Here is a 12420-nt window from a genome sequence, read left to right as displayed (position 1 = left end):
GGTTCCTATGGTGGGATCTTGGAGGAAGTGCTCCTATGGAGGCTAGCTTGGAGTTGTGCTAGCCCCATAGGGTGTTGGGAGCCTCTGGTGTTTGTGGAGCTCGCCTCAACCTTGTGAAGGAACCACCGCCTCGACCGGCTACTTACTGGAGAAGGGGAAGCTCCTTCGTGGGGCTTTCTCGAGGAACAAGGTGAGGCCTTCGTGGCCGTCTAGCCTTCGTCGTTAGCACATCCTCAACGCAGACGTACTCCCTTTTGTGAGAGGAACTGCGGGACACAAACCTCGCCTCGTCTCCGCTACCCCGGTTGTCCCGCTTCCTCTCTTTACTATCTTGTTCGGGTCCTTTGCTCGTTGCACTGCTAGACTCATATTAGGAACACCCCTATCATCAAGTTACCACCTTTACTTCCGCATACCGCCTAAAACTGAAAAAGGATTAAAATTTGGTGTAGCGACCATTCACTCCCCCTCTTGTTCGCTAACGATCCATTCAATGTGGGGGCGATATCACATGTGAAATTCAGAGTCTTACCTCTCAGGGTGAAAACCCAAGGTCTGCCCTTAACTGGTTGTGTCTGGCAATGACCTTGTTGGAGGCATTGTTTTGAGACTATCTTCAGGGTGAAAATCTAAGACCTTTGGTCGGACGACGACGGCGTTGACGCACTATTCCCATCTTAGAGGCGTTGCTTTTGGAGAGTCTGTATTTCAGGTGTTGCCACGGTGGTGGTTGTATTGCTGTTGCTAGGTCTGGAATGTTGTAGGAGGAACTTTATTTATTATTTTTCTTTACTTTTTTTTGGCAATGTGCATCCGTTCTGGCACTAGGGTGGAACGTTGTTGCAAAAGCTAGATGTAATTGATATCTTTTAATATTAATATATATTTTTTTATAAAAAAAAATCTTAACGAGTCTCAGTTCGTCTTTCATTCTCACCAGTCAGCACTGATATTTGGACAGGCAGGCATATGGGCATTTACTCGGGCGCAACGACCTGGCAGTGCACCCTCTGCAAAATCTCACCTTGGAAACTCCTTCAGTCCTTCTCTTCCCTCCTTCCCGCAGCAGAACCACCTCCCTTCCCCTTCGAGGCGTCCGTCAGTACCGCGTCCCACCGGCACCAAGAACAGTTCTCCCATGGCGGAAGAAGTAGCGAGCAAGAGGATCAAGACGGAGAAGGACCATGGAGCGGGGCCGGAGCCGGACGGGGCGGCGGCGGAAGGGGGCAGGTCGGATGGCGAGATATTCGTCAAGATACAGTCCGAGCTCCTCCGCTGCAGGATTTGCCTCGAGCCCCTCAAGCCACCCGTCTTCAAGGTAATCATCGGTCGCCAGCCACCCGCCGCATTTGGTTCATGTCACTGCGACTAATTTGTTTACTGTTCGTGGATGAATGCCTCTGTTCTTTCTTCTTACCGAGAGTAGATCGATGTACTCCCTAGATATTTTTTCTGACTGATGTTAGGAGTAAAATGAGCAACCTTTCTCCCTGATAGCGGATGTAGCGCTGTAGCACATAATGCACTTCGGCAAGGTGAAAAATTCCTGCCGTTTCCTCTGAAATTTATATGATATGTCAGTGGATCAACAATTTAACATTTCTCTGAAACTTACCTGTTTAGCTGCTGCTCTTGTTGCTAGGATGACCAAATGCCCCATTGTAGAATCTTTACTGTTGGTGAGCGAAAACTGAATGTAGCGGTTAGCACTTGATTTCCAATCTGCTGGGTAGCACACATTGCATATAGACAACAGTCAGGAGGTAATGTTGCCTGCCATTTTCTCTGAAATTTGATTATACTTGCTTGGCTGCTGTTGTTCTTTCTAGGATTACTAAATTGGCACCTTGTAGGATCTTACCTGTTGCTGTCTCAAAGCTGAATGCTATTAGGACTCAGTTTCCAATTTAGAGGGTAGTAGCCAAATGCAATTAGGATCTTAACTGTTTGTGTCTCCAAACCAAAAGTAATTTTGCATTACTCAACTGCTAGATTGAAAACTGAGTTCTATCTGCATTCAGCTTTGGGACACCAAGAAGTAAGAACCTACAAGGTACTGATTTTGTAACGTAGCAAGAACATCAGGAGTTGAGCAAGCATAATTAAGTTTCAGAGAAAATGCAGGCAACTTCACCTCCTGAATGCTATCATATGTGCAAAACTAACATTTCAGCTGGAGACAGTGTGTAATGTCTCTCCTCGGTCCTTTCATCAGTTCATAATAGAAGGATGTCAATCATCTAGTGCATTATAAGAGATTAAATGACCTAACTTAAAAAAAAAACCTGACCAACCTAAAATTTCACTAACTACTAGACTGAAAACAGGCTCTAGTGTGTAGCGTTTAAGTGCCAGTTTAGCTGCTGTCTTATTATGTAGAATCTTAACTGTTGGTGCCTCAAAATATGAAAATAGTTTTCCAGTATTCAGCAGAGTAACATTCTATTTTCAATCTAGTGTGTACAGGTGAAAGTCTAGGTTGGCTGATCTCTTACGATGCAGTAGATGATCGATACCCTTCTGTTTCTGCTTGCGTCACAAACTATTCACTGTTGTGTGTTTCTCCAGTTTTTTATTTGTTCTTTGTTGCTGCCAAACGTTATACTAATATTCTTGTACTTCTTCAGTGCGAGGCTGGACATGTTTTGTGTTCTGTGTGCATGGAAAAGCTCCGCGAGGTTGGGTCTGTTTTAGGATTGGGCATTTTTTGTGATGTGTGTCGCAAAAATACTAGCTACTGCCGTTGCGTCGAACTCGAGCAAGTCATCGACGCCATCAAAGTGCCATGCTCAAACCAGACATATGGCTGCAATGAGTCCATCATCTACCACGAGAAAGAGAAGCATGAAACTGAATGTACACATGCTCCATGCTACTGCCCAGAGAATGACTGTGATTTCAGAGGGGGAACATGTTGTCTTCTGGACCACTTCGTCACAGCACACGGCTGGTCGCCGACCAACTTCAGCTACAACAAACCACTGAAGATATCCGTTGCTCGTGACCACCGGTTCACGCTCCTCGTCGGGGAAGACCAAACCATGTTCCTCCTGACCAATACTCTGACGGAAATCGGCAGCGCTATCACCATGGTCTGCGTCCGGCCTCATGAATCTGGACCGAGCTATTCATGCAATATATCGGCCGCTCAGGTTGTTGCTGGTGGAAAAGCCGAAGGGAGGCTTGTGTTCCAGAAGGATCCTCTTGTGTCAAGCAGCTCGCTGGTGGGTGGAGTTCAGTTGGGCAAGTTCTTCCTGCTGGTTCCCCCTGAACTTGCTGACAGCTCATCAGGTGAACTCACCTTACACATCCGTATTGACAGACTGGCTCCATAGAGATCTCTCAGCAAGTAATGGTGGACAGGGAAATCTGGGTCACACATATGGGTTCCTTGCAACTAATCTCAGCAAGTAGTTGTATGCTCTTTAATCACCACGGACTGAAGTAAGTAGGTTGAGTTTGGAAGAAAATGTTTAGTTATCTAGCTTGTTGTCTGTAATGGTAGAAGTTATCTGTCCAAACTCGAAACTCATGAGTGTCATGGTAGAACTTATCTACCCAAATTCATGAGTGTCATGCTTGGCTTCATAACCGGAGTACCAATTGAAGCTCTTTCAACTTAGAACTGTACTATTTGTCATGTATGAACAGTTAGTAAGATGAATATCATTGTACTAGTATATGATCCTAGAGTTTTTAACTTGTTGTAGATGTAATAAACACTTAATTCTTCAGTTGGTGATGGTAATATGTTGGACGCAGTTACTCTTTGCTTCTCAGCATTACACAACTGACGGTAGCCATGGTGCAGACGCGGTGCTCAATATATGATGCTGGTACCGGTCGCTGTGTTTTTTAGTACCACTACTGTCATTTCTCAAGATTCAATTATAGGACGGACCGCATGAAAACGAGACAACGGCGAAATAGTATAACCCGTCATTGATTTTATATGAACTAGTTGACCCCGCACGTTGTTAACCAAAAATGTGTTGATAAACCACTCTAGAGACGAGTGCATGTCCTCCAATTAGATCATGGTCAATGCAAGGTGCTTAATAGAGGTGTTTTAAAAAACATACCGATTTCTAGAACCGTTCCTATCTTTCTAGACAAATGCTTAAATTAGCACCTCCAGCGTAGAATAAACACAAGTGTTAAAAGACAAGCGCAGGTTTAGTTTTGCAAGCACCTCCGACTATACATGGCCTTAAAGATCTGATGGACCTAATTCTTGACTACATTATAGTACGGAAGAGGTAAGAGGCACAAATGACTTACATATTGTTATTTTTGTGTAGCCGGAAGTATTTGAGATTTTCCACCCTCGTAGCATGCACCCTTATGTACAACTAATAATTTTTTCAACTATGTTTTTTAAAGAGCTACTTGCCCTATATTCTTGAGGATGGTAGGGACTCCGTGGCAGAGAAGGATCAGAACATGTCATCTATGTGCAGATGATTGTGATCATCATTTCGATAAAATTTTCTTGCTCCTTTGGTGGCTGCTTCGACGTAGCTTGGTGGCTGAGTTATGGGCTCACTTGGAGAAGACACCGCACTTCCACACCTCGTTGTCACGGTGGCGGCTCTGCTGGTGAAGGAGTGGCGTGGCCATTGGTCAAAATCTACTCGTTCGATGCATGAAGAGGAATGGGGTGGTCCACCAAAGGGGATAATGTTGGGGCCATGGGCGCGCAAATTCTCATAGGAACGAAGCTTGATAAAGTTGATGCCGTTGCTTGGGAGCCTTGGGGGACCCGTGCAACTACCACAATGATGATGGAGCGGATGACCACGTATTGGACATCTCCAAAGCAGCATTGGTAAGCAGCATTGGTCAAGGTGGCCATACACAAGGCTGGTGCCGAGCTTCACCAATAGGTCGTAGGAGTTTGATGATTCGTCTTTGGGCGCCCTCTGAACTTGTTCTATGGGAGAAGACGAGCGATTAGGAAGAGACTCCAAACCTAACCGCCGCCCTCCTCCTCTCCCTCCCCCGGACCGCTGCCCCTCAGCCGTAGTGCAACTCGTACTTTCTTGATCGTGCCAGTAATTAGTGGAGATGAAGTATTAAAACTGCAGTTTTCTGTTGGACCCCATAACTCAAAGTATTGCTCATATATTTCCTGTAGCAATCGGAAACAGTTTTTTTTCCTTACTCCTGAGTTCCAAACAAGCACTAAATCAGGAGCGATAGACGAGAGGTCTCACGCCCCAACCTCACTCACATTAGTTGTGATCTGGCCTGTCTGATTGGCCAATTGCTGCACTGCAAGAACATATCATCTAGTAGAAAGAAATAAAATGCAACATGCCCACTGATGAACCAAATGGCACACATAACACAGGAGACACAACACATGCGCTTAAGCTTAACAATGGCCCCAGTTGCACACTACATATTACAAGTCCAAAAAACTAGTTAAGATAAATACATAGCCACGGCTTCATGCTATGACATGGCAAGTACCTTAAAATGTTAATTATAGCTGAGTCCAGTATGACTACGAAGTTATGGAAAATTTCACATATGGGCATGCTCCTGATTTACCCTCGTGGTAAAAACAAGGTTGACCAGATAACTGCCATTCGCATAATGTAAGGACCAAAGGTAAACTCATCCTCATCTGCACCTTTAATCACTGGAGTGAACATCCTCAGACAACTCGACATGTTACCACTGTGGTCAGCACCATGGGCACCGATATTGAGTATCAGCATCTCATCTACTGAAACTGCCACCACATGCCGCAATAGTGGGATAATTCCGCCATCATCAACTGCCATACCACCACCAACATCACTGTCGTAAATCACAAAATTGTTTGGAACGTTTGTGGTGCAAGCAGTTATTTTGCCATGAAAAACTTCAGGCCCTGACAGAACTTTGATCTCTATTGTGGCCTCCAGTGCATTTTTAACATATGAAAATACCAGTTGCACATCACTAAGCCAGCTAGGAACAGTCCTGCTACAAACCTTAGAGTTTATTCTGCCAAGTAACACATCAATCAAAACTTTGCTGAATTGTCTGTCATTGCCCTCTCATCTTCTCTTAGCATCAGATTTATCTCAAAGAAAGCTGCACCACGGAAAACAACTCCTCTAGTTGGGCCAGTCAGAATCAGATCTTCATTCTACGAAGTTCACAAAAGCAATATGTTCATTAGAGCACTACGGTGGAAATTTGGTGTACATTATCATTGCTCAAATAAGAGATCTCATGTATCGTAAATATGCAACATAGTTTCAGCCAACTTCACAGGACCCTAATGAGTTTACATGAGGAATAATATGGGAAATTATAGAGGATCATAGATGAAACACCTGCTGAACTAGGGAAACACCATTAAATAAGATAATTGGCATTGAATTAAAAGAGTGCACGGATTATACTGAAGGCAAAAGGCAAAGTGTCAACACCTCAGAACACAAGGAAGATCACTACACCCTTTTAGCAATAGAGAAAATGTTAAGTCCTCCGAGAACTAGCCTTTTATTCGTCATTAATACAAACTCAGATGCGTATCACTTTTGTGTGACTCTGCTGCAGTATACTGTTGCCTACATGTTATGTGAAAACTAGTGGGTAATTTATAGCGATATACTATATTTAGATGATCCATGGGGGACAGGTTCATTTAGGTCACCAAAACATCCACCTGAGGTGAAAACTGGTACACTGAGCGATGAATCACCGGTACTAGTCGATCACTATCTAATCTAGTAGCAACTGTGTAGTTTTTCTCATTGTTGTGAGATTGTTGGTGCCAGCCCACAAGACTCATTGGGTCACCAAGACCACATAATCAATGTTAGATGGGTCATCCTTAGCCTTAGTAAATGGCCAAGTGGGTCACAGAGAATTACGGACCTGGCCCAGATAAGCCATGGAGACAATTACCATCCTTAAAGTTAAAAAACAATCACACTACACTATTTTAGTGATAAAAGTATAACTCAGCTCTTCAGGTCCGTTATGTCTAGCACTCTAGCTTGTGTTGCGACACAAATAAACAACAAAACATCGAAACGAAGGCCCAGACCTGTGATTATTATGTTAGAAGAGCTGGCCACTTATCACTAGCAGACTCTTTTATGATATGTGAAATTTAGAAGTAATTTTCTCAAAAACTTTTGGCCACTGTGAGAACTTACAAAGCGTCACCAAGGTTTCCTGTAAATGTACAGTTACCAGAAACTTCAGCCACTTTACAAACCTTCGGTTGTCAGTAGTGTTAGATATTTAAGTTTGCCCCTAGGGATACAGGATAAGTCATGCAAACAGCAACAATGACAACAAATTTAAAATATCTACATGATAGAATGCTAGAATGCTTTTAGTAGCAGGGATACAGATTTCACGTCAGCTAAAGAAACAGAAGATGTGGCATTAAGCCATTGTATTGAATACCTTTGACGTGACTTGCTGGCAATTATTTCTGTCACGTCGGAAGATGTTGATGCATTTATAATCAAGATTATCTCTGACTATCACGGTCCCATAGACATTGATAGGGTAGGCAACATCTGAGGAGATTATCTTGAGACAAAGCACATTTAAAGAGCCAACCAATCTGTGGTCATCACCAATAGTTGAATTCACATAACGCATAGGACCATATTGTGCTGAGACAAAAGAAAGTGAAGTTATTTCCCAAAGAGGAACGAATATTTAGGTACTAACAGATGTTGAGATTGGTAATGGCTCAAGCAATAACAAGTTAAAACAGCATCCAAGTATAGATCCTGTAGGAACATCAGGATGAGCGGATGTATACATCTGGTAGAGCTTTGTAAATTTAGACTTCTACAAAGCAGAACAATGATTGTTCTACAGAAAATCAAGCAAAAGAGAAAAATGATTCCAGATGGTATGAATGCCAGCCTAAAACAAGCATTGTACTAGTAGGTTCAAATGGGCAAATTATTGGACACGGTTAAGCCAGGGAATAAAAAATAAAGACGCCTGAGGTTCTCTTTGGATTCATCATGGGATCTAGTAACTTTGGAGAAAACAAAATACCGTTGCAACTTTCCAACTAATGCAGGAGCATTCTTCCATGCAGCATTTCTACTGAAACTGTGAATTTAGCTCACTTTGCGATTTTCTCCATGCATAGGTTTCAGCATATATACTTAAAATATCAGTGTGCAAGTTGTTCACCAGGTTAACAAGCATTGTAGCCTCTGTGGTTCTGTGCACAAACAAATGTGTATCCTAGGAGACAAACTATTTTAGCACCCTTAGTATTGAACCATATATGCACGTTCACTTAATGAAATTCGCCAGCTCCCAGCAGGAAGGGAATAACTACTATCACTCTGTTCCATAATATTTTGATTCTATCACTCTGTCCGATGGCACTTTAAAATGTAGTACAACATAGCACATACACATTTTGATTCTGAATCTACACAAGGTTTTCACTCGTAAAAGAATTACTAGATGTACATCCCTTCAGTCTTCATAGAACAGTTCATCTTTGTATGCCCAATCACTGAAAAGAACTACTTCCCCCGCCTCTCTCCATGCAAGGAAAAGGTTTTGTGACTGAATGTTAAGTAGGTTTCATTCAGTAAGTTCCATAGAAGATGAATTCAATGTCAGTCACTTCCTTTTCTCTCTTGCGTTTTACTTCTCTAACACATTCATTTTAAAGTGCTCTATCGAACTTCACTTAAGGTGCTCTGATGTGTTGTTGCATTTTGTCTGAAGAATGGTTGATAACCCACCAATCTAATCCTAATCAAGATACCACATTTGGCCAAATGTCACTAGCACGGTCATTGCTTCGTTTAAGTATAACGCAAAAAAAAAGTATAACGCGTTGGAGAACGAACGGGCACGTACTCTCTTCGTCGAGGTCGAAGATGGTGCGGTCAAGGAACCAAACGCGGGTGAAGCAAGTGTCTCCAGTCTTGGGGTCGTGCACGATGAGCTCGCGTTCCAGAGCCAGTCTCGCCTCCGCCTTGGCCTCCTCCTCTGGTGTGGTGAACTCCCACGGCATCCTCTCCCGAGGCTTCTTCCTCTTGCTCTGCTGGCGGCGCAGCTGCTTCGACGCGGCGGCATCCTCCTCGTCCTCCTCGATGTAGGGAGGAAGAACGCCGGCATCGTCATCTGCCATCGGACAGAAGCAAAGCACGGAGGTGCCGCGCGCGACCTCCAAACCCTCACCAACCTGGGGATACAGTCGCAAATGAAAGGATTTAGCCGACCGGAGAAATCAAGGGAGTGAGCGAATCGGGCAGGACGCACAGATCTGACTTAGTCAAACTCGCCGCAGGCGGCAAGGCTTGGAATTAATTTTCTTCTAACCTTTCATGGTTTGGGTTTTGGCTGCCTGGTGATCCCCTATTCCCCCTTTCACATGAAGGTGCGGACGCGGAAAAAAGCGCTTGGTGGAAGCGAGTTGGTAAACCATCAACAACAAATGATCCTGCACCGGCAAAAGAATACATGCGATAGTGCTTCGTAAACAATGTATGTTCATGTTCATCAACTCACAGCAGTTATTAAATATTATGTCCAAGTTCATCAACTCACACCAGTTAAGTAAAGAGAGATGGGGAGGGGATTGCCTCACCTTGTCGCCGGAGGAGGTTGGTGCAGCAGGGCGACGGAGGTGGCTGACGGTGAAGAGCAGCTGGAGCAGCACGTCGCCAAATCGGCGGAGAAGCTCACCGGGACGGCGGCGGAAGAGAAACCGTGAGGCGCCGGCGGCTCGAGATCCTGTCACCGGCGGCCGACGGAGACAAGATCGACCCGCGGACACCCGGCTGAATCGGTGACGGAGAGAGTTGTAGGAGGCAGGGAACAGCGCGGACGATTCGGGGACGATGGGAGTTGAACCAGGCGGGGAAAGGGGCAGGGGAGGGGAGCTCGCACTGCGGCGGCGGCGGCGGCGGCGGGGAACCCAACGCGATAGAAGGGGAAGAGTCGAGTCGTTTTGCACGGGGGCGTTTTGCATATGTGGAGTGGCAATTGATTTGTAGATAGTCTCAAGTAGAGAGGGTATTTTCCACTAGTTCATTTTCCCTTATTTTTTTAATTTATTTTTCTAAAATGAAAATATCAGAGGACCGTAAATTTAAATTACCAACTGTTTTTTTATTTTTGAGGTCTTTACGTCGAGATCTTCAAAACTAGATCTTAGACCTATGTTGATAGGTTTTGATAAAATAAAAATTCTATTTTCAATATAAGTATGGATGTAAGTAGTGTACTTAACTTTGCTCGTGCTTGCACTGAGTTGTACTTGTACTTTCGGTGTATTTGGTTTCCACTAAAAGTGTACTTATACTTCATTGTCTTTGTATTTTGAGAGAAGTCCAATTTACCCCCTAAACTCGTCTCAAAGTTTAGATTGCAACCCTCAACTTTACTTTGGTTCAATTTTTAACTCTGAATTCTATAAACCGTTCGGAATTGGACTTTCTACCCTTTTTTGACATGTATTGAACATGTTTTTCTCGCCAGTTAGCGATTTTTCTTCCTATATATTGTGCCAACTCATCAACATACAACATACATGGTACAAGAAAAACTAGCTTAATACAATGCAAGGGATGATTTTGAATCGTTTTTAGAATTCAGGGTTGAAAGTTGAACCAAAATAAAGTTAAGGATTGTAAGCTGAACTTTGAGACAAGTTTAAGGGGGTAAATTGGACTTCTCTCTTGTATTTTCCACTGAGTTGTACTCGTACTTTGCATATACTCGTGCTTTGTATAGTAAAAAGGGTATTTCGTTCGATGCAACTCGGGAAGCAGGTGCAAGCGGCGGAAGCATCTCTCAACCAAGCTTTCCGTCGCGGCCGGTCCTCTTCATTTTCCTTCCGCGCTTCTCGGCCACCCTTTTTAAGTTATAGGGTGGTTCTTTAAAACTAGATCCTATCAAAATTTAAAATAGCGTGCTAAAAGAAATAGTGATTGCATCTTCTAAATGCTATGTACACTATATCGTGCTAATATCGTGCTATATTTTAAATAGCATTTTAAAAAATACCAAATATAGTCTAAAAGTAGAAGATTTTAATGATATATTCATACATGCATAATCACATGCAAAAAATAGTTCTTCAATTTTTAGAAACCTAACATCAACATTCCATGAGGCAACGACATAGTACAAATATTTATTAATAATTATCTGTGTTACCGTGTTACCGATATTATCTGAAGAGAAACAAAAAAATTGAAGTTCATTTGCCACAACAAATAAACTGCAACTTCTTGTTTTCCTAATACGGAAAAGCCAAAACCTTGTGCCAATAGGGTGTAGAAATAGGGAGCTAACTCTACGACATTTTAGCGCGATATAACATGCTATTTCACAAATAGCGTCATAGCGAGCAAAAATACTAAAATTAAACGTGCACCATCAAAATATGCTATAGTGCATAATTAGCATAGAATAACGCACTATTTTAAACCTTGGATCCTACGATTGATAGGTGATAAACTATTTTTTTGTATTTTCAATACTGGTATGGTTGTACATTCAAGTTGTGTACATAATTGTGCTCATATTTGCACTGAGTTGTACTCGTACTTTTGGTGTAGTTGGGGTTCCATTAAAAATGTACTTATACTTCAACGTCTTTGTATTTTCCACTGAGTTGTACTCATACTTTGCATGTACTCCCGAGTTGACGTCTTCGACTTTTTGTTCACCATGATACCGATCTTCATCATCGTGTGCGGCAACCTCTTCGTGGTAGTCAATGTCATTATGCTCTTCTTCCCTATTTCCGGCTGCCGCCGCCCCATTGACCTTCGCATCATCATCTTCATCACTCATCCACTAAGTGTGGCCCTGAATGAAACCACTCACGTTACTAGTTTGTATCTTCGACATGGACACAATATCTTTATACGGTCATTTCGATACATGTTGGCTGCCGCGTTTCTCTCATCTTAATGATCATTATTGTCTTTACGGCAAAATGGCTACAGAGAGCTAAAGTTAAACATCTCCAAGAAGGTGGGGATAATACAAAATATTTTCACTTAATTGCAAATGGTAAACATCGTAGAAAGAAAAAATTTCAATTAGAGCAACATGAAGGAACTATCACTGGACTGGAAAATCTAAAGAACTATATATCAGATTACTATAAGAGCCTATTTGGTCCGCCACCACAAGGCTCTTGTACAATGATTGAGGATATAAATAATGACATTAATCAAATTTCGGGTCAGGAAAATGAAATCCTAATTGATGTGTTTACGGAGGAAGAAGTTAAAGAGGCTGTTTTCCAAATGGAGAAAAACAAGTCACCCGGGCCTGATGGTTTCCCGGCTGAATTTTATCAAATATGTTGGGATGTTTTGAAAGATGATATAATGGCTATGTTTGAATGTTTCCACAGAGGTGAGCTACCTCTTTTTCATTTGAACTATGGGACCATAA

General features: G+C 42.8%; 2 protein-coding genes across 2 annotated transcripts; one reads left to right on the top strand and one right to left on the bottom strand.

Annotated features, from left to right (window-relative positions):
- The first annotated feature begins 1014 nt into the window (after positions 1-1014).
- Positions 1015-3566, top strand: LOC124659050 (E3 ubiquitin-protein ligase SINA-like 10). The gene is made up of 2 exons (XM_047197009.1): positions 1015-1318; positions 2628-3566. The coding sequence occupies exons 1-2, from the start codon at positions 1139-1141 to the stop codon at positions 3333-3335; spliced, it is 888 nt and encodes a 295-aa protein (XP_047052965.1). The 5' UTR covers positions 1015-1138; the 3' UTR covers positions 3336-3566.
- Positions 3567-6016: 2450 nt separating this feature from the next.
- On the bottom strand, positions 6017-9254 carry LOC124664235. Its single transcript, XM_047201805.1, has 3 exons — positions 8860-9254; positions 7420-7634; positions 6017-6142 (listed from the first exon to the last, which is right to left on the bottom strand). Exons 1-3 carry the CDS (start codon positions 9131-9133, stop codon positions 6017-6019), a joined length of 615 nt encoding a protein of 204 aa, XP_047057761.1. The 5' UTR covers positions 9134-9254.
- Positions 9255-12420: the final 3166 nt, after the last annotated feature.

Source organism: Lolium rigidum, chromosome 6 (assembly GCF_022539505.1).
Source record: "Lolium rigidum isolate FL_2022 chromosome 6, APGP_CSIRO_Lrig_0.1, whole genome shotgun sequence".
NCBI classification, from domain to species: domain Eukaryota; kingdom Viridiplantae; phylum Streptophyta; class Magnoliopsida; order Poales; family Poaceae; genus Lolium; species Lolium rigidum.
Note: the sequence above shows the minus strand (reverse complement) of the source record. Positions and strands in the feature narration are given on the sequence as shown.

Bases quoted from the DNA above. Each gene is read 5' to 3' on its own strand.
- LOC124659050 (XM_047197009.1), top strand. From the start codon at position 1,139: ATGGCGGAAGAAGTAGCGAGCAAGAGGATCAAGACGGAGAAGGACCAT. The intron at 1,319-2,627 runs GTAATCATCGGT...GTACTTCTTCAG, and splicing joins TCAAGCCACCCGTCTTCAAG to TGCGAGGCTGGACATGTTTT.
- LOC124664235 (XM_047201805.1), bottom strand. From the start codon at position 9,133: ATGGCAGATGACGATGCCGGCGTTCTTCCTCCCTACATCGAGGAGGAC. The intron at 7,635-8,859 runs GTACGTGCCCGT...CTTTTGTCTCAG, and splicing joins CTTCGACCTCGACGAAGAGA to CACAATATGGTCCTATGCGT. The intron at 6,143-7,419 runs GTATTCAATACA...TGAACTTCGTAG, and splicing joins GCCAGCAAGTCACGTCAAAG to AATGAAGATCTGATTCTGAC.